Source organism: Schistocerca nitens, chromosome 6 (genome assembly GCF_023898315.1).
Source record: "Schistocerca nitens isolate TAMUIC-IGC-003100 chromosome 6, iqSchNite1.1, whole genome shotgun sequence".
NCBI classification, from domain to species: domain Eukaryota; kingdom Metazoa; phylum Arthropoda; class Insecta; order Orthoptera; family Acrididae; genus Schistocerca; species Schistocerca nitens.
In genome coordinates, this window is record NC_064619.1 from 498,207,824 (window position 1) to 498,231,870 (window position 24,047).

General features: G+C 36.3%; 1 protein-coding gene across 2 annotated transcripts in view; it reads left to right on the plus strand.

The window, feature by feature from the left end:
- LOC126262255 (RING finger and CHY zinc finger domain-containing protein 1) overlaps positions 1 to 20,739 on the plus strand; it is a 93,865-nt gene extending 73,126 nt beyond the window's left edge. The window contains exons 5-7 of one of the 2 annotated variants that reach the window (XM_049958741.1): positions 5,457 to 5,552; positions 5,640 to 5,748; positions 12,141 to 20,739. In XM_049958741.1, coding sequence (XP_049814698.1) covers positions 5,457 to 5,552; positions 5,640 to 5,748; positions 12,141 to 12,424 — 489 coding nt within the window. In that variant the 3' untranslated portion in view covers positions 12,425 to 20,739. The remainder of the gene's footprint in view (positions 1 to 5,456; positions 5,553 to 5,639; positions 5,749 to 12,140) is intronic. The other variant, XM_049958742.1, reaches the window with a different exon arrangement.
- The last annotated feature ends 3,308 nt before the right edge of the window (positions 20,740 to 24,047 follow it).

Below are 24,047 nucleotides of genomic sequence, written 5' to 3' on the forward strand. Positions count from 1 at the left end.
ACGTACATACTTCATTATGAGAGCCTTGTGCCTCACGAGATCGATGTGCTGTGTGTGCATATAAAGGGCTTATTTCAATAGTGGTACAAGTCCATTTTTGTTCATTTTGAGATACAGAGTCGTAAAGTTAAATGAGCGCTGAAAAATCTGCAGTTGAGATACCAGAAATATTCAAGCATATGGCTTCTTGCTAGAGATGAACCTTTATTTATGTTTGTTTGGATCATTAATTTCAGAAGCATTATAGACAGAAAAGTGGAGGTAATGGACATGTACCACTATTGAAATAAGCCCTTCATGTTATATGACGACATGCACATTCAGCATCAGTTATGGTTGGTCAAATACTGCTGTGACTCAATGTATTATATTAATAAGAAGCAACATTGCCTTTTTCTCCTGAAAATATCAAGTAACGTAACAAATGTGTTTGATTATGCTTCCAATATGACAGTTTTGGTTAATACTCCACATGCCTACAGGACTTTGCAATGTTAACACAGAAGAACTCAGACATCTGTATAAGTGTAGTGAAATGAAAACAGTATTATTGAGTCATATGAATGCCTCACTTTTGTTCCGACACAGTTTAAGACTCGGGAGAAAAGTTTTACACCTGGTGTTCTACATGGCAACTTCACACACAAGAACTTTTTGCCGACACTACTACCACCTACATAAGTAAGCTTTTCCTGTGTTACTTTCAAGTAATGCACTTAAGCTATTCCTGATTTAACTGGAAGATCTGTACTTCCCACCTTACATATCAACAGCCTCAAAATGCATATTGTAGACTTCGGGATATGTTACAGGTCAGTGTCACACCAAGATTGTGGAGAAAGGGGGGGGAGGGACACACGTCGCTTTCCAAGTGTTTACCAATAATTAAGTGGCGGAAAATTACGGGTATTGGACGGCTTAACATGTGGAAAATGAGATTTTTATTATTCACTCACTGTATTTAACATTTATTATTCCTTTAAAATCACACAACAACTTCAATTAAACACAGTTTAATCACTCACACACTTATTTCACAATTATTTCACTTTTAAACTGCAAATCCTCTAAGAGCTGTCTTGAATCTTCACGAGTCTCTCTCAACAGCCTTGATGTGGATAGATATGTACAGCAACCAGGAATCAGATTCAGAACTGCGTCTGCAAGAACACAAGGATTATTAAACAATTTTTGCTGTCACTAATTACTAGCAATATAATTGACAGAGTAGATTGCTAATATTTGCTATAATGAGTATCACATTTGCAAGAACGATCTCACTGAAGTAATTAAGTCCATCGAAACGATTAGAAACTAACCTCTCGTCTGACGAAAACGGTCTAAAGACGCAGTGGCAATTTCTTCAGATCTGTTGACAATGATATTTTGAGTTATCACTTTACTCAGTGACTGAAATGTAGTTCAGGTACCTGTGAACATAACAATATGTTAGAATTCATTTTCTAAACACGAACTATTACGGTACTGTACGGCTACTTACATATTAATTACACTATTAATATTTTCACAGTTGTTTCTTTAACACAAAATTAAAGCCAATGGAAGAAAAAACGTAAAACATACTTACCAATGACAGGTTTGTTGAGATGCAATTTTCTGTGTGGACAGATGTAACTTTTTCATACGGTGGTAAGTCACAGCAATCGCAGGAGTCACAGCAATCGCAGGAGTAGTAGAAGTCACAGAAATCGCAGAAGTAGCAGAAATCGCGGAAGTAGCAGAAATCGCAGTGGCGGAGGGATACACGACCTATGTTCCTTAACTGCGACTCTTAACTGCGACAAATCACAGTTAAGAATAACAGATACTGAAAAGTAGCATTCACAGAAATCACTGATATCGGAAAATCGCAGTTTAGCCCATCACTAGTTCTTACTATGGCTTGTGTCATATGTGAGAGGAACTTCTTAAAAAATACCAGTCTTGTTGTTGTTGGTGGTGGTGGTGGTGGTGGTGGTGGTGGTGGTGGTGGTGGTGGTATCTTTTGTGTCAAAATTATGTTGCTAGGACCAGATAATGACAGTATCTTAATGTTTATAAGATATTGTTGAAAAATTGTATGTAATACATTGAAAAGAGGAAAGAGAAGCAGCCATATGAGCTTAAAGGGGTGATGATAATTGGAAGTCAGTACTAAGCAAAGAAGGGAGGTAATATTTAGAAGGGCTATATCAAGGCAATAAACTTGAGAACAATATTATGAAAAGGAGAGAGGAATTTGATGAAGATGGGGGGAGGGGCTGGAGGATGTGATACTGTGAGAATAATTTGACAGAGCACTGAAAGATTTAACTTGAAATAAGGTACCTGGAATAGATCACATTCCTTCAGAATTATTAAGGTGCTTGGGGGAACCAACCATAACACAATTGTTCCACTAGTATGCAATACTGCAATGCGTCTAATACTGCAAGACTTAAAGGAGAATATAATAACCCTGATACCGTAGAGGGCAGGTGCTAGTTTGCGTGAATATTATAGTAACATCAGTTTACGTAAATCATGGTAACAAAATTATTTAGAGAAGCATCAGTAGACACGTAATAGCTGACCTCTGGAAAGATCAACTTGGGTTTTAAAGAAATCTAGGAACACTTGACACACTACTGACTATATGGATTATCGTAGAAGACAGGCTGAATAGTAATTGAGGAGATGGTGAGATAGAGTTGTAGAATATTCCCTAGGTTATGCAGTCTATACATGGAGTGAGCAGTAAAAGAATCACTGGCAGAAAATACAGGTCTAAAATTTCAGGAAGGAAAAATAAAAACTCAACATTTTGACAATGGCGTAATTCTGCCAGAGATGGCAAAGGTTTGAAGCAGCCCTCCATGCTAGTCTATCCCATGCGAGCATGTCATCTCTGAATAACTAGTGCAATCTACATCCTCTGGAATGTACTTGCTGTAGAAAGCCTTGGTGTCCCTCTAAAATTTGTACCCATCACACTTACCTTCAGCACCATATTGAGTATTCCTTGATGCCACATGATGTATCCTGTTATCAATCTTTTCTTTAAGCTACAGTGGGCAGAATACTCTATGATCTCAGAACGCAAACCGGCACTGTAGGGTCCAGAATAGCAGTTCTTTGTTCAGCAGTGTATAGTAGCATTCTGCAGCAATCAGACAAACAATAGTCAGACGCATTGCTATCTGATGTGGTGCTGGATTGACGTACATTTCTGAAAGTTGATATATTCAGTGTAAGGAAAGCTCCAAATATTCTAATGAAACATAGAGAATTGTTTGGAGATCTTAATACATTGTATGAAAGTTTACAGTTAGATAGTGATAAATTCCATGAATGCACAAGCTTGTCTGGGTCTACATTTGATTATATTTTGAGAAAGATTGATGCATACTTGAGAGTGCCCTGCATCAATTTCCATTCAGCTGTATCACCAGAGGAAAAAACTTAGTTTACCATGCTGTAAGCAATAAAAGTGAATTCAGCAACTTTTCTTTTTAAAAAATTTTTTTTAAATGAAAATAGTATTACACAATTTAAACTGTTGCAACCAACATCACTGGTGGCAAAAAAGTGCTAGACATGTTTGTGAATTAGTTGTCAGAACAAAATGACGCAGTAAAAATATTTACTTGCTGTCAGTATTAAGCTCCATTGGTATTTCACTCCATATCTTTCTTGCAGTTGGCTAGTTTTATACTAAGAATGATCAGACTGCCAAATTTCTGGTCTATCTTATGCTGCTGTGATCATTTCTGCACACTCGAGAAACACAAATTGGTTTGTGTTGTGCATGCACGCTCCACTTCATGCTGTCACTGCTAACTGCACAGGCTTCCCGAAAGGCCTGCTGCTAAGACACTTCCATTGCCAAATAGGTTTGTGTTGCACGTTGCAGGAGAAATAGCATTCAGTGATACCCAGTTGTGCTACAATTCTTTCCCTCCCAGTTTAGTCAATAGTTCTTCATTAGTTGTCCAAACTACCCATCTGATTTTAAACATTTTTCCTTAGCTCCAGATTTCAAAAATTTGTGTCCTCATACTATTTATCGTCTACATTTAATTTCTGTACAAGGCTACATTACAGACAGATAATTTCAAAAAAGATTTCGTAACTTCTCATTTCAGACACACTTTTCTTTCTGTATGTTGTTTCCACTTTATTAAGCCATCATCAGTTATTTTGCTACCCAAATAGCAAAACTCGTCTGTTGCCTAGTACTTTGTTGGTAATTCCCTTGGCACTTATTTAATTTGAATACGCTCTTTTACCCAAGTTTTACTTTTGTTGTTGTTCATGTTATGTTTCAAAGCACTGTCCAAACCAAAGTAAAATAAGGATAATGAAGTGTAGTCAGTTGAATCAGGTTGTGATGAGGCAATTAGATTAGGAAATGAGACACTAAAGATAGTAGACAAGTTTTGCTATTTGAACAGTTAATGACTGTCAATGGAAGTAAGAAAGAGGATATGAAATACAGACTTGTAATAACAAGAAAAGTTTTTTCTGAAAAAAGAAATGATTAACATTGATTATAAATTCAAGTGTGTGGAAGATTTTGTTGAAAGTATTTTTTGGAGTATGACTGTATATGGGAGTGAGACATGGATGACGAACAGTACATGCTTTTGAAATGTGGTGTTACCGAAGAATGCAGGAGATTAGATGGTTAGATCGCGTAACTTTCTATATCAAATTGGAAGAAACAAAGAGCCTTAGGGCAAATGATGACTAAAAGAAGTGATTGGTTGATAAGACACATACTGAGACATTAAAGCACTGATAATTTAAGTTGGAAGAAAGAGGTGATGGGGAGTTAAAAATTGTGAAAGGAGAGCAAGGCTTCATTACAAGTTCAAGTAGACGTAGGTTGCTGCAGTTGTGGAGGTATTAAGAGACTTGTGTAGGACATACTATTGTTGAGGCTTGCACCAATCCACTATTTTGACTGCAAACCACAAGAATTTCTGTATGTTTAACTAAAAATTCATTATGACAATAGACTCTAGGTAACATTATGTTGCTCTAATAATAGATCGCGATGTAGTTTGCAGGAAATCAACATGTACAAGCACCTGTTGCAATATTATCTCCACTAATGATGTAAAACTATTGAAAACCAAAAAGTATTATCAGCTAATAGGCAAAACAATATGTTGTCGTATTCCACTGTATCACCCTTGACTCAAACCACTTATTAACTTTCCTACTTATGCCAGTTATGTAACAGGAAATATTTTTGTTTCTGTTTATTATTACAATCATTTTTCGGGTAATGGAACACCAGTGTTTCTTACAGTCACTGTGTGTGTGTGTGTGTGTGTGTGTGTGTGTGTGTGTGTTTTAGGTGATAAGTTTCTTCACAGAAATTTATTTAGTAAGTTCTTTACACGTACTGTTCCTTTTGTCACTCCATTTATTGTTGTAGTTCATGATTATGTGCTGTTGTATTATTTCAGCTTTGGGGATTCCTTGATGCTGAGGTTGCAGCAACTCCAATGCCACCAGAATACATAAACTATAGAGCAGAAATTTTGTGTAAAGACTGTCATAAAGTAAGTGTCTTACATACTAATGCTAATTATACACATTTTAGATGTTTGTTACCAATCTGATGGCATATTTTCCTTGACTTTTTTCAGGAATCCACTGTTAAGTTCCATGTTGTCGGCCTCAAGTGTTTGCACTGTGGTTCTTACAACACTTGCAGAATTAAAGGGTCTCTGATACCTGGTGTATCGGGTACGTCTGGTAAGAGGTAAAAAAAAAAGAGAGAAAAAAAGGTTGTATCAACAAATGTACACACGCACACATGCCTGCCCCCCCCCCCCTCTCTCTCTCTCTCTCTCTCTCTCTCTGTGTGTGTGTGTGTGTGTGTGTGTGTGTGTGTGTGTGTGTAAATAAGGGCTAAAAAGTTATAACAACAAGAAAAGTTAAGATTGTTGTAGAATGAAAGATTATGATGGGTACTAAACTTCTGAATGAAAGAGGATTTGTTTAGACCTAAGAATTTCTGATTTGACATGCAGTGGGGGAGAAGGTGCATGAATAATTGCAAAATAAGAATAATCGATATATTTTCAAACCTGTAAACTTAGTTAAAAAGTTTATCCGAGTTCCGTGCATAAGTACTGTTGCCCTGTGCATAGGTACTGTAGGCCTTTTTTATTTCTTAAAATATTGTGTGATTTTGATCAGCTTCTGAGAGAAGTTGACATTTTTTTCGTGTGCCATTTTAAGTTTCTTTATGCAGCGGTAATATCATAGTAGTTGAAACCCCCCTCTGGCCCATATAATCTGGGAGAGTATCAACATGTTTCAACCCAGTTCAGTGACAGACAAGGTTACAGTCATCTGCACATTTACATTTACTGTCCTCTTCTTTGTTTGGCCATGACAGCGGCCACAATTTCGGCTTCACTCATGTACTGGAAGCCGGGTTCAGATGCATTTATCTTCAGCCACTCTCTCAAGTTTTCTCCTTTGAAACCTTTAAAACCATTTAAACCAGTTGCCAGAGTAATTATTTGTGCAGTTGTTATTTATCACTGAAACGTTGAAAATCTATATCTGGAAGAATTTTCCTCAAAGATCAAACTAGTGTATGTGGCTTGACTTCCTGCCAGGCATCAGAAATCTTGCGTATGACATGTAGAATTTTTAACTTCTTCCAGAATGCTACCAAATCATCCTCATCAACTAATAATCTCAGGAGACAAACCCAGTAGTGCTGTTTTACTTAGACAATTATGCTTTGATCCTTTGGCTGCACAGAGGCAATGCTGTTGGGAGGTAAAAACTTAGTTGTGATGAGACCACGAGAATCTTCTGATCGGGATGTGAAGGAGTGTTATCAAGCAATAGAACAGCCTTCTGTGGCAATCCATTCTCTTCTAGAAATTGCCGAACTTGTTGTGCAAAATGTGTGTGAAACAGTTTTTTGAAAGTTTCACTATCCATCCATGCTTCTGTTTGGTTGTAATAATGCACAGGGAGATCCTGAGCTGTGATGTCCTTGAATGTTCAAGCTTTTTTTTTTTTTATTTTCTAGTCATTAGAGTTTCACTTTGTGGTTCCCACAAGCCTTAGTGGTGCACAGAATTGTAATGTGTTCCTTGTATTGTATTGTATTGTATTTTTTATTGGTCATGTTGTCTACATAGCAGCTTATGCATAAGACATTAGACAAGTCAAGTTATAAATATACAGGCTGAAAGTCATTTCAAGGCATACATATTTAAGGTTACAATAATACACTTTACACGTAAGTATTATATAACACATTTCATAAATTTAAATATTCTTCAATGGAGTAAAAGCAGTGATGCTGTAAATATGACTATAGAGATTTTCCAAATGTATTGACCTCAGTGATAGCTTTTATGTTTTCTGGAAGTTTGTTATAAAGCTTAACTCCCATGTGAAAAGTACCTTTTTGGCACAGTGCTGTGCTGATTTAAGTCACATGTAAGTTTCTGTTTTGTCTGGTAAAGTGCTCATGTATATCACAGTTTTTTTGCAGTCTCCGGTCCTTGCCTATTACATTTAATTTAAAGAACAAGAGAGTTTCCATAATATATACACATGGTAATGGAGGAATAGCAGATTTCTTAAACAGGGGTTTACAAGAGTCTCTAGGCTTGCACCCAAACAAGATTCTAATGGCCCTTTTTTGTAGTTGACTGATGGGATAAACATGTCCTTTGTTAGGAACATTGTGGAATTTTGGAGCAATGGTTTTCTTACTGTTTATTACAAGCTGATTACTCTGTGCCCAGCTGCTAAGTTGTTTCGTGACCCTGTTTACTGTCTGCTGTAACTGTTCATTGTCATCTGCTTTTAGTAGAATCGTGGTGTCATCTGCAAATTTGATTGTTTTGTGTGCATCAAGATTTAAGCTTAGATCATTTATGTACAGAAGAAACAGAAGGGGTCCCAATACTGATCCTTCGGGTACACCACATTTAATTTGTTTATAGTCAGATAAGTGATTTGATACAGTTTTTAGTTCAATATTTGTGTGCTTGATGCACACTGCCTGCATACGATTAGTCAGGAAGGAACTGATCCACTTGTTGGACAGACCTCGAATACCATATCTTTCTAGCTTTGATAGCAGAATTTTATGGTCCACCATGTCAAAAGCTGTTGACAAGTCAATAAAGACTCCTATTGTTTCCTGTTTTTTGTCCATCAGGTTTAGGATGGAATTGATGCACTCATAGACAGCAGTTGTCGTTGACCTCTTATTTCTGAATCCATGTTGTTCATTACATAGGATGCTGTTTTTATTTATAAATTTCATAAGTTTCTCATACATAACTTTTTCCAGTACTTTAGAGATGCAGGAGGAAATTGTGATGGGTCTGTAGTTATTTACATTGTCTTTATCCCCTTTTTTATATACAGGAATAACTTTTGATGTTTTCAACACATCGGGGAAAGTGCCTGCCTGAAGTGAGCAGTCGCATAAGTGTGTGAGTACTTCAATTAGGTTTGATGCGCTCTTCTTTAACATTGTTGCAGGTATACCATCAATACCTGCCGATTTGGAATTTTTTAGTCCTTTCATTGCTTTAGCTACTTCATCTTGTGAAACAGAACTGATGTACATTGATCCTCTACATGCACTTATTTTATACTCATTTGCATGGGTGCTCTTAAAGTTTGACTGTAACATATTATCAGCAACACCTGTGAAAAAGTTGTTAAATGTGTTGGCTACTTCTAAGGGGTTTGTTACTTTTTTATTTTTATGTGATAGTGTTATAATTTTGCAAGGTTGTCTGTATTCACCACATTCTTTTTTTATAACACTCCACATAGCCTTTGATTTATTAGCTGAATTATAAATGATTTCATCATTATGCATTATTTTTGCTGCTTTTATTACTTTTCTTAATATTTTGGAGTATTTTTTATAGTATGCGTGTACTGCAGGTGAGGAATTTTTCGAGTTACATATTTCATGAAGTAGTCTTTTCTTCTGGCATGAAACCCTTATTGCCTTTGTGATCCAGCTGTTTGTTCTAGAGTTCCCCCGTATGGTTAATCTTTTCAGTGGGAATGCAAGTTCAAAGAAATGGGTTAATGTATCAATGAAACTGTTGAATTTTTCATTTATATCGTTCATTTTGTACACTCCTAGCCATTTTTCTTTCTGTAATAAGTTGTTGAAGTAGTTAACATTATGCTGATTATAACTTCGATATGCTGTTCTGAAAAACATGTTAATAATACAGCCTTGTACTTTTATGCTTAATATTTGAGCAAGATGATCACTAAAACCTGCATTGAAAATTTTTAGTGGTGTTGTGTAAACTCTTCTTGACTAGAAACTGGTCAAGAGCTGTTTGGCAAGTTTCTGATACTCGGGTAGCAGCTTTTACTTCAGCTTTTAAGTTGTAGGACGTTGCAAGATTCAAAATGGTCTCCCTATTTCCACTATTTGTGAGGAAGTCAATATTGAAGTCACCACAGATTATCAATTCACAATCCATTTTATTTACTTTATTTAGCAATGACTCCATTTTGTTTAAGAAAAGTTCAAAATTCCCGGATGGTGATCGGTAAACTGTAGCAATAACCAGGTTGAACTGAGTAATTTTTATAGCTGCAATTTCATAATCCTTTTCGACATTTTCCCTAGTTAAGTCAGTTAGTGTAATAAAATCTACATTATCCTTTGTGTAAATTGCTACCCCACCCTGCTTGATGTTTTTCCTGCAGTAGTAAGCAGCCAAGACAAATTTGTTTATTTTCGTATTCTGGATTAATTCTGGGTTAAGCCAGTGCTCAGAAATGCATAACACTGAGATATCATTAAGTTAATGTGTTAATAGTACGTTAATTTCATCGATCTTATTACGCAGGGATTGCACTTTATGGTGATAAATTTTTAGTTCGGGCGTATTCACGATTTGGTAATTGAGAATCATATTTACAGCATCACATACCTCTAGTTTAAATTAGGAACGTCAGCAGTGTTGTATTTTCATTCTTCTTTCTTGTTTATTTTGTTGTCCTCGCTGTTGTTGGAATGATGTTCAGAAAGCTGATAGATTGTTCTATCCCTTGCAAGTCTTTCTTTAATTATTTCACTAACACGATCACAAACCAACCTTTTCCCTTCATAGTTCAAATGCATTCCGTGCTTCGTGTGCAGATTTCGATGCAGCTTGCTTATATCTAGTACATCGCACTTAGCGTATTGAGAACACAGTTTCCTTATTTTAATGTTGGTTTTACGAATTTCTTTGTTTACACATGAACTATAAATCAGATCATGCCTATGAGGAAGTGTGGCAACTACTGTGTTTCTGCATTTATTAGCTTGTAAAAAATTCTGCAGAGTTTTCTCGCAAATCTCTGCTTCATTGAAATTTTTAGTGTTACGCTAGCTTCTTCAGCCCCACTACATAGGTGATGTCTGCCAGGGAACTGAATCGGTCGACAACAGTGGTTTTGCATTCATCATTTTTAAACTGCTTTCCACCATATCATTGTTTTGAGAAAAAGGATATGCTTTATCTTATCCTTGGAAAGGGCACTTTTGTAGTAAGAATGTAACAATTTCTTCTTTTGCGCGATTTCTAAATGCCACAGCCAAACCAAGGTGAGTATTTACTGACTTTTATCGCATTACTTGCATACATCGTTCTTCAGGGTCAGATTAAGACACGTTTGATGTTTAACCACACCACCTTTATGTTTATCGGATTTGAACTAAATTTTCTTAAGTGGATTTTAGTGACTGTCGATTACACCTCTCAAATAAAAACTCTCCCAGATTTCTGCTGCTGCTGCTTCTTCTTCTTCTTCTTCTTCTTCTTCTTCTTCTTCTTCTTCTTCTTCTTTTCCTCATTTTGGTGACTAATAGCATCATTGTTACTAATCTGTTTCTCACTGATTACATTCCTTAAAAGGTTGCATTTGTTTGTGTCCAGAATATCTAAACTTTTTCTCACCATATAGCGGAGATGCTGAGTCGTAGATAGGCACAGCAAAAAGACTCTCCAAAAATGAGCTTTCGTCCAACAAGGCCTTCATAAAACCTGAAACACACACACACACACACACACACACACACGCACGCCTGCAGCCTCTGACTGGTGAGGCCACACATCTACGAATCAGCATCTCCTCTGTATAGTGAATAGCATCTATCCTTTCAATAATATTGGTGCATTCCATCCTGGGTTTTCCATTGTTAAACTTTTTCTCGCAATGTATGACACAAGTGCATGAAAAGTTCGCTCACTCAAATCGCTGTTACAAGTTGTCAGTGTGTTAGTAACAGCCTCCACTCTTGTGCTGGACCTTATGCATTATGTGCCTCATCAATGTAACTCGTATTAGTTATGCGTATTTTAAAAATATGGCATTATATTTCATGAATTTAAAAAGTTTGGGTTAATACTCAGAAATCTGATAATTCATATTTCAATTGATTTAAATGTAACAATACCTCTTTTAATTTTTGATTTGTATTGTGCTTATAGGCATTATGTATCCAATTCCCCCACCACCATCACGATCAGTTTGAAGCAACAAACTATTTACATGAACAGTTATTTATTTAATTTTTGTTAAATTTCAACTTACAATTTAGAATTTGTTGCAAGAAATTCACTGATAGTTTCAAGTTCCAGCATACAAAACAGTCGAGATGATTTATTTGTTTACAGTCATGTTGACCCTTTACCGGTACTACCGATAAAAAAAAAGCTTATTCAGAGCCAGATGTAATTTCAAGAACATCTCCTAGAATTATATAAACTGCCAGTATGTTTCCTCTAGTTAGTAAACTGAGTATTACAGCTCCCAATTATCATGAAAAATATTCAGCTGAGTCACTCTGCCATCTCTTTAAAAAATAATTAGAATTTTGGGAATATAATCACGCCAGACTTCACAATTTAAGAGCTGAATATTAATTAAAAAATTTAGAAACTTACTTTTTTTCACTGATTTTATACCTTTCTGGTGCATGGATGTGCATTTTATCAGATAATCTCAACTACTGATTATTACAATGACTGTCACTTAGTCATTGCCGATATGCCGTAGAATTTCAAAATGATTTTTTATTGTGTATATAACTTCTTCAGTTTGACACATGAATACTGAAAATTTATCAACAGGTAATGAGAACCAGGGCCCAGCTCCTGATGAAGCATCCGGAGCATCAGCAATTGTGCGGGACACCACAGATGGACAAGATTCAACAGAGTGCACTCATTCAGATGCATCGGGCACCCACGAGTCAGGTGATGCAAGTGACTCTGAAACTATGGGCATTACTGAAACGGATTTGGAACTCAGGAGTGGAACTGATTTAGAAGTGGCAGATGACTCTGATAATGGTGATACAGCTGATGAAGACACTTCAAGTCCAGTACTATGTAATGTTCAGCCTGCTCGTTAGCTCCTGCTTTGTAGCAGTAATAAAATTTTGACAGTGGATATATGGGAAGCGCACTTTGAAGTGTCATATGCTTATTATGTAATATAGTTACAAAACATTTTAATATTTAAAAATTGTTGAACAATTTGAGGTTCCTTAGAGTGACTTGAGCAGTCTTTTTAGTAGTTGTAGCCATTGATATAGTTTTTCAGAATGACCCAGAAAAATAATTATGTGCCACATGCCTGAATACAAATATGAAACTGATAGTTTTTGAGACATCAAAGGAAATCAGGTTGAATGACAAGATTCTCACCTCAGTTTTACTCTACTTGTATTGGCACGTTGCTTATTCATGCTGCATTGTCAAACAGTTCAGTCATTAAGTACACCAATGCAAGAAGTTTGATGTAATGATGATTTTATTTTCAAGGCTACAAATTGAAAATTTAATTGTATTTTGTAATTTGTTGGTATCTGCCTTTTATTTTGTGGCATATTTTCAGTGGAGCCCTTACCCAGTTCTTTTCTTTTCTGTAAAATGCACTGCCACAGGGTTAATTTTTCTGCTTTTAAGCAAATACTTCAAAGAACACTACTCAAATTCTACACTATTGTTCTGATTGACTTTTAAATACATTGGAATTAAACCTTATTTTTACCACTAGAGACAATACTTGCTTTTGTGCTATTCACTTAGCAGATCCAAATGGGCACACACAAACTGAAAAATGCTTGAGGTGGAACTAATCTTCCACAAAGCAAAGGAAAGTTGTAGTTGTAAATGACCTCCCCACTACACACCAACCTTGCCTCAAAGCATCATATCTTAAAATTTCCAAATTTAGTTGCCTTACACTAAAGAAAAGCAGTGTTGTGAAGCAGATATGAAACGAACAAGAAAACACTTAGGGAAGTCTTTTCAGCAGTGAATATAGGGTATCTAAAAAGAAAATTGTCTTTGTTTTACAATATTACAGCAGAACAGTGTAATTTGGAGGAGAGGGTGACTGTGCAGCATGGTATATACTTCCTGTGCTTTTCATGCTATAGAAAGTCCAGTCATTGACAGATTTTTCTTTACCAAGACATTAATTTACCTCATCTATGGTGTAACTTATTTATAATGCATAATGATGAAAAGAAACTTCACAGTATTTAAAGTGATAGTTGCCCAATAAATGTAAAACTCTTATCTATTTGTATCATAATTCAGATGAAGGAGATCATTTCCATAAATATTTCTCTTACAATTTTTGACATTAACATTCTTGCATTGTGTTGGTAGCTAAGTGAGCTAATGATAATCAGAAAGTCAGATTTTTACTTCTTCCCACTGACACTCAAAAGGAGCTTTTATTTGCAAAAATGTCACAGTAAATGATGTCAGTTAACTTTTAAATGACTTGAAAGTCTTTATGTGGCTTCAAACAGAAATCAAGGATGAATTACTTGGCATTTGTCCTTAGAGTAATATTTACACACACCTGTATAGATTATGACTTGCAAAAGAAATATTTCCAAAAAAATCATGAGAACTACATGACTAAAAATGTTTATTTTGTAAAGTTTTGAAAATTGGTCTCTTTGTCTTAATGTTTGCTGTTTGTCATCTTACCCTGATTTCCTGGGAAAGTACTGCTTATGGTAGAAAGCGTTTATGGTTTGTTATTTTGTTGTCTTTGTATTCCTATCAGGTGTTTGTGAAACAATGTGCCTTGACTTTCAGTGAACATCACCAGTAGTGTGTGGATCATTATTGAGTGCAATTCTTTATTCATGAACTTGAAAGAATCCTGGGCAATTAGGTCATATTTTATCATCTTTTGTTTATTTATTGTACACAACAGTTAATAGGGATAAGTGCTAACTATTGATTGTTTTGTGTAATTGTTCTGCCATTCTGTAGGCCCTTTTGTCTTTCTTAGTTACTGTATTCTTCCAGTCAGACTAAAATAATAGTTCACAAAAATGAAGAAAAAATGTGTAAAGTGTTCGGATGGACAAGCTGAATTTCTGAAGTGCTACAAATTCTGCCTCTACAATGTGCAATGATATTTGGCTGTTCATGTCATTTTGCTTATCATTTAACAGCTTTTCTCACTTTTCTTTAACAATTTGTTCCATAGTTATGTGAAAGTTGACCTTTCATTTAAGAATGTGCTCTGCATGGCAAGATCTCATGGAGAGTATATTGTGCTTTTTGAGAAGTGTAATACAATATGTTAGTTGAAGGGGGGCGAATGGGTTTTAAATAAGTTTGCAAGAAACTGAGATGTTAAAAAGCAATAGGGTGCCATGAATATTAAAAGTAAAAGAATCCAAAATAAATTTTGTCTGAAGAAATGACCCAAACATTACCATTAAATATGTTTTACTGGCTATATTAGAGAATTGGAATAGTCAGGAGATTCACAGTATAATAGGAGTAGAATGGTTTATAAAGCAGTGCCATAAGTGAGTTTAAAAGAAATTAAATTGAAAGAAATGAACAGGTTTTTGTAAGATATAAACGACTAAATAAATGGAAATCCGTGCAATAACCTTATATCAATCATGTAGGACTTTTGTAAGGAACTGCAACTGTTTCTGACATGTTTATTACAATAAAAGCTCAAATAGAACAATTACCTGCATCAGTGACTGATGCAGTTAATTGTTTCATTCAAACTTTTATAATGTGTGCAATACTTTTTATACATAAAAGTCATTCCACCACCAGCAGAAAAGAGCGTAAATATAAACTGCCCCCCCCCCCCTCTCTCTCTCTCTCTCTCTCTCTCTCTCTCTCTCTCACACACACACACACACACACACACACATTGTGATTTGTAATAACACGTTGAAGAATTGAGGCATACAGAAATGACAGGATTCAGCAGAAACACATAGAGAATGAAAGAAATGGGTGCTGGCTGCAAAATATATGCAAAATTAAAAGAGGAGAACTCCAGCAAATCAGCTACGAAACATGTTGTTTAATGGTCATTAACTGTTCTTCTGTTAAATATCCTTCACCTATCTATGCTAGTTCCTTTTTCCATTGTTTGTGCAATTTTTTTAATGTTATCTTTTTGGGATTTTTAAATACATTGTTGTTTTATTTTGTACAATGTCAGTTGCAGTGATTGTTGACATATATACTTACACAATACGAGTTGTTGAATTTTATTTTGTGTATTGTTACCAAGATTATTTTTTTGGGGAGGGTTTGTTAAATGAATTTCTTCCTCAAAATAAGAGAAGATCTGTTACTTTTGTGTAAGTGCAACATAGATCAGTAGTATTTTGGAACATTCCCATTACTGAAAACTATTTGTAACTGGGAAATCTGTCAGACCCATTTTTTTTTATACTTCTGACAGATTTTCGAGGCTTCAGTTATTACTAAGATCTTTGTGGAGACATGTTCTTTTCCTCTCTTTCTCTCCTGAAGCTACTCTAATAAGATTTTATATTTACTTTAGAATTTTTATATGTCATAACAGAGTTTAACATCGTGGTTTTAACTGGTATTCAGTGATTTCATTATTTTATAGCATGGACATTACTGAGTTTGGTGCTTTGTGTGATATTTGCTATATTCTTAAGAAATTAGTAGGAGCTACTAATGAATCTTCTGTAGAACATAATGTAATTTTATTGATTGTTGAATGTGGTATAATATTTTGCTCTTATTTATACAGCGAACCATGTGTTGATTAAATAGTCATTTTTTCCCTCTCCAGTGAATTTAGTCGCTCATAATTTTAAAGGGCTAAGTGTAAATATAAATGATATCATTGTTGTTCAGTGCCTTCCTGTTCGGCATTTGTCTAACCTGAATGTGTGAATTAACTCATAAAATCAGTATTATGCAACTACATTTCTCTCTATGGAACTTTTTTGTTGATATTGGTTTCTTATCTGTACAAAAAAATAGCCTACAGTTAATCATTGCATCACACACTAGTGAGAAATAGAATGGTATACAAACTAGGAACTAGTTAGCATCAGTATATTGCATTATAACTGAAGAGTTCTGTTTGGTCAGCAGTTATTGATTGTATGATTGACACAACATGAAACTGTTGCAAAACACACCTCATAAAAATAAGTGCATGGTTTTCTGCTGGTATTAAGCTATTCTTAATGCTGCAGTTCATGCTGTTCTTGTACTGGATGTATTTTTGCATCCCATATGTTTGAAGCACAGTGTGAGTAATGATGTAAAGTACATCTGAGAATTATGTGAATAATTTATGTTGCATATTTCTAATTACTACAGAATTTTTAACATATGACTTTTCTTGCGTGTGGATGTAAATTTTGCATACAAGAAATATAAAACTTATTTAATTCAGTCAAATGGAATATTTATGAAATTTCAGCACTCAAGAAATTTTTGAATAAACAGTAGGCAAGGTCATTCTGGGACACACTGACATTCAACAGCAATTATGACTTTACCAGTCACTTTGCTTACACCATGTTAACATGGTGGTGTGAGCATGTTTTCATGTATACTTTTGCTCTAGGGGACTATAATTGCAGATTATATCTTTTTTTTTTTAAATAAAATTTTTGTACTGAAGATCAAAAAGAGAGAGAGAAAGGCCAGATAATGATAAATAACAGGAGTGTGACTGCCTTCAAACCACTGCTAAATTGGCAAGTTTATGTAACTAAATAACAAGGTTATTTTTATTGCCTTTCTTGTTATTGTTTATATGCAACATCATGTTGTAATTCTGAGATCTACTTCATGCTGGTTGCTTCCTTGCCTGTAAATAACCCCCACTTGAAAACTTTCTCTTTTTTTTTCAGACAAGTTGTCACATATATGATAAGTACTAATGCATTTGGTTCTCAGTCTAAATCTAATCGAAGTGTAGAATCATCAAAGTGAACTGATCCAAGTTAATTACTTCTGTTAGGACACAGTTAAATTGTTCTCCCAACTCTTGCAGATTTGAGCAGTTTGAGATGGAACATACTTCGAGACAACTATTTCATTTTAAGGAATGTATTCTGGTTTGGCTTAAAATGTCTTCTTTCAGTGATGTGTGCTCAAATTTCATATGAGTGAAAAGACTTTATTCAAATGATCACGGTACATTTACACATTTTAAATGTGAATTTCATTATGGAAGATATAACTTTTTTTCAGATTAATAATCTAACAGCTGATTGTACTTGGATCATATGAGCAATGTGTACTTTACAACTACTGAGACAGTAACAACTGGAGCAAGGTGTAAATTCATTAATCAAGGATAACCTTCAGCAATATTGAAAAAGTAAACAACTTATACAAACTTAATCTCCCACTGTAGGTACAATAAACTGTAAACATACTGCTTGATACTATTTTTACTTGCACTTTAACATACAAGTGGGAAAGCTACTGGTGACTGAAATTTTCAGAAATGCTTATTCCACTGCTCTTTCAAGAGAAAGAGGTATACAGGGTGGTCAGGAACAATCTGAATATTTTGTAAGGGTGATGCAGGGGAGAAATATCTAGTAAGGATGATGTAGGGGAGTTTGTGCTCAGAAATAATTGTTATGGGAAAAAAATGTATACTTTGCACTGTTTCCAAGTTATTTAGCATTGAAGTTAGCCAATCAGGTCTCTGCACACACAAATTCAGGGACTTACATGCACTAATGCACAGATTTCTGTCGGTCTGTAAGTTACCACATGTTCAGATCCTGCTGGCTGCTGTGGTCGAGCGGTTCTAGGCACTTTGGTCCAGAACCGCACTGCTGCTATGGTCACATTTTCAAATCCTGCCTCGGGCTTGGATGTGTGTGATGTCCTTAGGTTAGTTAGGTTCAAGTAGTTCTAAGTCTAGGGGACTGATGACCTCAGATGTTACGTCCCATAGTGCTTAGAGCCATTTTAACCATTTTCAGAGTTGAGTCCCATAGTGCTCAGAGCCATTTGAACCATTTTCAGATCCTCATTACTAATTGAAATGCGCGTTTTTCAGAAGTGATAAATTTAAGCTAGCTAGAAAAAACTAAGTTTGTTTAGTATGAAGAAACAAAAAGTTTGGTGACATGGCCCTTGGCAGGCTGCTTGAATTTGCATGCGTGATGACCTGACTAGCTAACTTCAATGCTAAATAACTCTGAAATGGTGAACCCATTAAATTTCTGTCTTAACAATTGTTTCATGGCACAGCCTTCCCTGCAACACCCTTCAAAGCTTTTCAGGTAGTTTTTGATCGCGCTGTACATGAAAAAGCAAGGAGCTGACCTAATGTGCTTTATAAAAAGAAACACAGCTCTGAACCTTGCATGGAAGGTAGACAATGTGGAGGAATGACGTCTTTCATGACATTGGTCAATATTGATCATAGTTCAAATTGCATAGTACAAAAACTCAGCTGTAGCCATTTAAATGGCCAAAATCCAGAACTAAAGCTAAAAACAATTCAGAGGTAAAGGTAGAAAGAAGGCTAAGAAATAAAGCACTATCCATTTATTTCCCAATTATTACTCCTCTAGATTTTCCTGTTCACGAGTGGAGAGCACTCTTTTGCCTCGTGATTTTATTTTCATCATAGCAGCATTTTTTTATTTTTTCAAGAAAGCATTCTGCTCTCTAAAAAAGGTTAAAATTTACTGAAATTGCTCATTGGAGAGACCTGGTAATAACAGACAAAATTGGCAAAATATTGCTAAGTTGGCAACAAAGAGCTTGTACATCTTGTAATTGTTTATTATAGTAATAACAATAGTAGTAGAGGTATTGAGCAGTAGGTAGATAAATTAACAAGAACTGAAGCTTGAAATCTCAGGTTATGAACTAGTGTGAGAACTACAGAGCACACTACAGGAGCAATGTAGCCTGTGTTGTTTGGGTTAGGTGAGGTGGGTGGGTGGGACGGTGTTCAGCACATGCGCGCACAAAATGTTTGTGCTCTGAAGAAAAATTGCAAGTTCATAAGCAGAGCTGTCATATTACAGTCAACAACTCATTCCTTTGGCATTAGGTACTAGTTGAGATAAAGCACCATCTGGTTTGAGCATGTCCCGCTCAACACCATCCCTCCCCGCCCCTTCTCCCTCACTCAGTAACAGCATATTTGTCACATATTACCTTTCGTAGTCTCAGAAGGATAGTTTCCGATTATATTCTTTACATTGTTCTCTTGTCAACGTACAGTGAGATACCTTTGTCATGCTCACTGTCATGACTTTTTAAGCAACATATTTGTGAATCAAATGTTTCATAATTTTACAAAACAATGTAGGAACAAGAAGTAGGTTTTGATAGAAAGTATGAATTGTGAGACTGGCTGTTCCAAAACAAAACCACATCTAAATTCACTGCAGCATTCTGAACAAGGCGCATGAGTAGTCTTACGGCTTCATATCTGTTGGCTTCTCTGTCCAGTAATATCAAAGCCGTCAGAAACGGCTGCATGAAAAATGCACATGAATCTCGAATAGACCCTTCTTTCCTGGCAAAGATAATATCATGTACTTGAAATTTTTAATGTATATTAAAATATTTACAAGGAGCACAGATTTTCTCAGTTTATTAAAAAAATAGGTTCCCATGACACACTGACTTCTGACAAAGTATTTGAATTCAGTTTAATTTTAATATGAAGAGTTGGAAGAATTAATGATTCTACAGCAGTATAAGAGGTAAAGGTAAAACAGAAATTTACCTTGATAGTTAAGGACACTGGATTGAAATTCTTTATTCCACTGTAAAATATGAAATGTTATCTTCTTTGTATAAGTAGTACGGTGTAACAATACAAAGATGGTATTTTATAAGGGTGGTTAATGCTTTTTTGATTCTGCACTAAATTTTAATTTTTACATAATATGCACCACAGTACCCAAAAGTTCCAGTATACAGATTCCATTAAAATATTTGCTTTTAGACAAGAATGAAATTTGTATAATGAAATGTTACGTGTCTGTTTGCAAGTGATGAATAGAACAGTTTTAAGTTCCCTCATTTGAACAGTATTTTGTTGGTTTGAAACACACCCCTGGAGTAGAGAGGTGCCAAAAAAAAAAAGCCATTTTCAAACTCACCTGTAGCTGCTTTGATTAAATTGTATTTTGATCCTTAGCCCATCCTCATTCAGTAATAAGACGGATGTTACAAATAAAAATATTCTATATGCCAGTTAGATCACATTTTAAGATTAGGCAAAAATTACTTAACTGGCAATTTGAAAAACTATAAAGCCTACTGGATTTTCTACTCATCACTTGCAGCCTTATATGTAAAGCGAAATTTCTAACAGTAGGTGTGTCCCACGCTGACTTTACATTTTTTCTCAAATTGTGATTAAAAAATTTTTCAAATCAGCAAATTCAAACACATTGTTTTATTATTCTCCTGGTGGCAGAAAGAAAATGACAACAGCTACAAACCCACTGATCTACTTAGAAATTGCAGTAACAGTTTCTGCAGAATGAAATAACATTCAAGAAATAGCGTGCGTGCGTGCGTGTGTGTGTGTGTGTGTGTGTATTTGTATTGTGATAGCTGCAGTCCAAGCCTACCACAGTTTGTATACTAAGGTTTCTCTCTCTCTCTCTCTCTCTCTCTCTCTCTCTCTGTTATTTCACTTTTTGGCATGTCAGTAATAGCAGTGCTTCCAAAAGTATTTTCCCAACAGGGCTGGCTGCACCCCCCCACCCCACCCCACCCCACCCCCCCACCCTCTAAGTTTTTACGCTCTTCAGCACTATGTAACTTTAAATCAGGCAACTCTTTATATAGTTTATTTTTCTGTTAATCACTGTCATATTAAGTTCACAAATTCATTAATTGAATGTCAGAAGCAGGTGGTCTGTATTGTGTTTCAGTGAACATTTACTGTTTAGTGCTGACATCAGTTTGTAAGCACGATTTGGAGGGGGGGAGAGGTGGTTGTCTCAGATGCTATAGTTTTTTTTATTGCATACTACAAAGAGTAGCTGTGACGACAAATGTCAGATTTATCCACTAGCTATTAATGATTTCAGTTCTGTATGGCTTTTATACGAGGTGCGACAATAAAGTAATGAGACTGATGTGAAAAAAATGTTGCTTACCATTAGTCAAGTTTAGTATTGTCTCCCTCAAAGTAGTTCCCTTCTGATTGTACACACTTTTTCCAGCGCTTCTGCTATTGATGGTAACATTTCTGGAACTCATCTTCCGTAATATCCTCCAAGGTCCTCATCAGAGCTTTTTGGACATGTTGTGTTGTTTGAAAATGGTGTCCCTCGACCGCTGTTTTGACTCTTGGAAATAGAAAAGAGACGCACGGAGCGATATCTGGTGAATAAGGTGGCTGTGGTAGTACTGAAATTTGTTTTGAGGTTAAAAATTGCTGTACTGACAGAGCAGTACGGGATGGCTCATTCTCGTGATGCAGAATCCAATTATGAGCAATGTTGTCACGGACACGAAGAACTCTTTTTTATAAAGTCTTTCTATAATTTCTTTGTAGTAAATTGGTTAACTGTTTGTCCAGGAGACACCCACTCTTTATGAACAATTCCCTCGGAATCAAAGCAGCACACAAGCATGCATTTCACTTTTGACTTTGACATGCAATCTTCTTTTGGTCTGGGTGATCCCTTTGAGCACCATTGCAACCTTTGGCGTTTTGTCTCTGGACCGTACTGAAAAAACCAACTTTCATCACCAGTGATAACATGACTCAACAATTCTGAATTGATTTCCGTTTGCTCTAAGAGATCGGCTGCCACATTTTTCCATGTTTCTCGCTGTTTTGGTGTGAGATTTTTGGGGACCATTTTTGCACAAATCTTTCTCATACCAAGATCTTCAGTTATTATTAGACGAACCATTTCTTGATTGATGTTCAGTTCTTTGCAATCATTTTCATGGATAATCTTCGATAAGATCGTACGAGTTCACGCACCCTGGCCAAGTTGACATCCGTTCGTGAGGTTGATGGCCGTCCACTGCGGTCTTCATCTTCAACATTCTTTCTGCCTTCACTAAACATTTTATGGCAACAAAAATCTCGAGCTCTTGACATAACCCCCTCTCCAAAAGCCTTCTGAAGCTTACCGTAAGTTGTCGTCGCGTTTTCACCCAATTTAATGCAAGAAGAAATGACATATCGTTGCACAAATTTATGCAGTTCCATTTCCAACATGTGTTAACTTATTACAGCACAACTCACGACTGAGCAGTTGCATCGATGTGCTGCTTGGACTAGAAGCAGCTTGTAGACCAAGGCCAAAGATATTGTGCCTATGCAAGCCTGGCAGGGTTGCCACATCTTGCAAAGAAAATCAGTCTCACTACTTTATTGTCGCACCTCGTATAGTGGTGTCTGATAGCTGTATGGGACTACTATAAAAAATTAATTGGATGAATGTTCTGGTTTCAAAGGAACATTCATTTATGCTTTACGATTCTAGTACTTTTGTTTTGAGGTACAAGAAATGCAATGCACTCTTGTTAAAATTTTTCAACAACTGTGAACTTAATATGAAATGGCAAATTGGTAACTTAACAAAAAGTCGTATAATAATAGGTGGTGTGTGTGTGTGTGTGTGTGTGTGTGTGTCTACACACACACACACACACTGAAGAACAAAAGAAACTGGTGCACCTGTCCAATATCACGTAGGGCTCAACAGCATGTTGCAAGGCATCCCAGATATGCTCAATAATGTTCAAGTCTGGAGAGTTTGGTGGCCAGGAGAAGTGTTTAAACTATGAAGAGTGTTCCTGGAGCCACTCTGTAGCAATTCTGGACATTTGGGGTGTCAAATTGTCCTGCTGTAATTGCCCAAGTCTGTTGCAATGCACAATGGACATGAATGGATGCAGGTGATCAGACAGGATGCTTAGGTACATGTTGCCTGTCAGAGTTATACCTAGACATGTCCGGGGTCCCATATCACTCCAACTGCATACGCCCCACAACATTACAGTGTCTCCACCAGCTTGCAGCTTGTAAAGTCCCCTGCTGACATGCAGGGTCCAGGGATTCATGAGGTTGTCTCCATACCCATACACATCCATCCGCATGATACAATTTGAAACAAGACTCATCTGACCAGGCAACATGTTTCCAATCAACAGTCCAATGTCAGTTTTGACGGGCCCAGGTGAGGTGTAAAGCTTTGTGTCAAGTCATCAAGGGTACACAAGTGTGCTTTTGGCTCCGAAAGCCCATATTGATGATGAAACTTCCTGGCAGATCAAAACTGTGTGCCGGACCGAGACTTGAACTCAGGACATTTGCTTTTCATGGGCAAATGCTCTACCAACTGAGCTACCCAAGCACAACTCACGACCCGTCCTCACAAATTTAATTCCGCCAGTACCTCGTCTCCTACCTTCCAAACTTCACAGAAGCTCTTCTGCGATGGAAGAAAGCATACTGCGGAGACATGGCTTAGCCACAGCCTAGGGGTTGTTTCCAGAATGAGATATTCATACTGCAGTGGAGTGAAAATCTCCTTCTGGAAGCATATTGATAATGTTTCTTTGAATGGTTCACACGTTGACACTTGCTGATGGCCCAGCATTGAAATCTGCAGTAATTTTCAGAAGGGTTGCTGTTCTCACATTGAACAATTCTCTTCAGTCATTGTTGGTCCCGTTCTTGCAGGATCTTTTTCCGGCCGCAGTGATGTCTGAGATTTGATG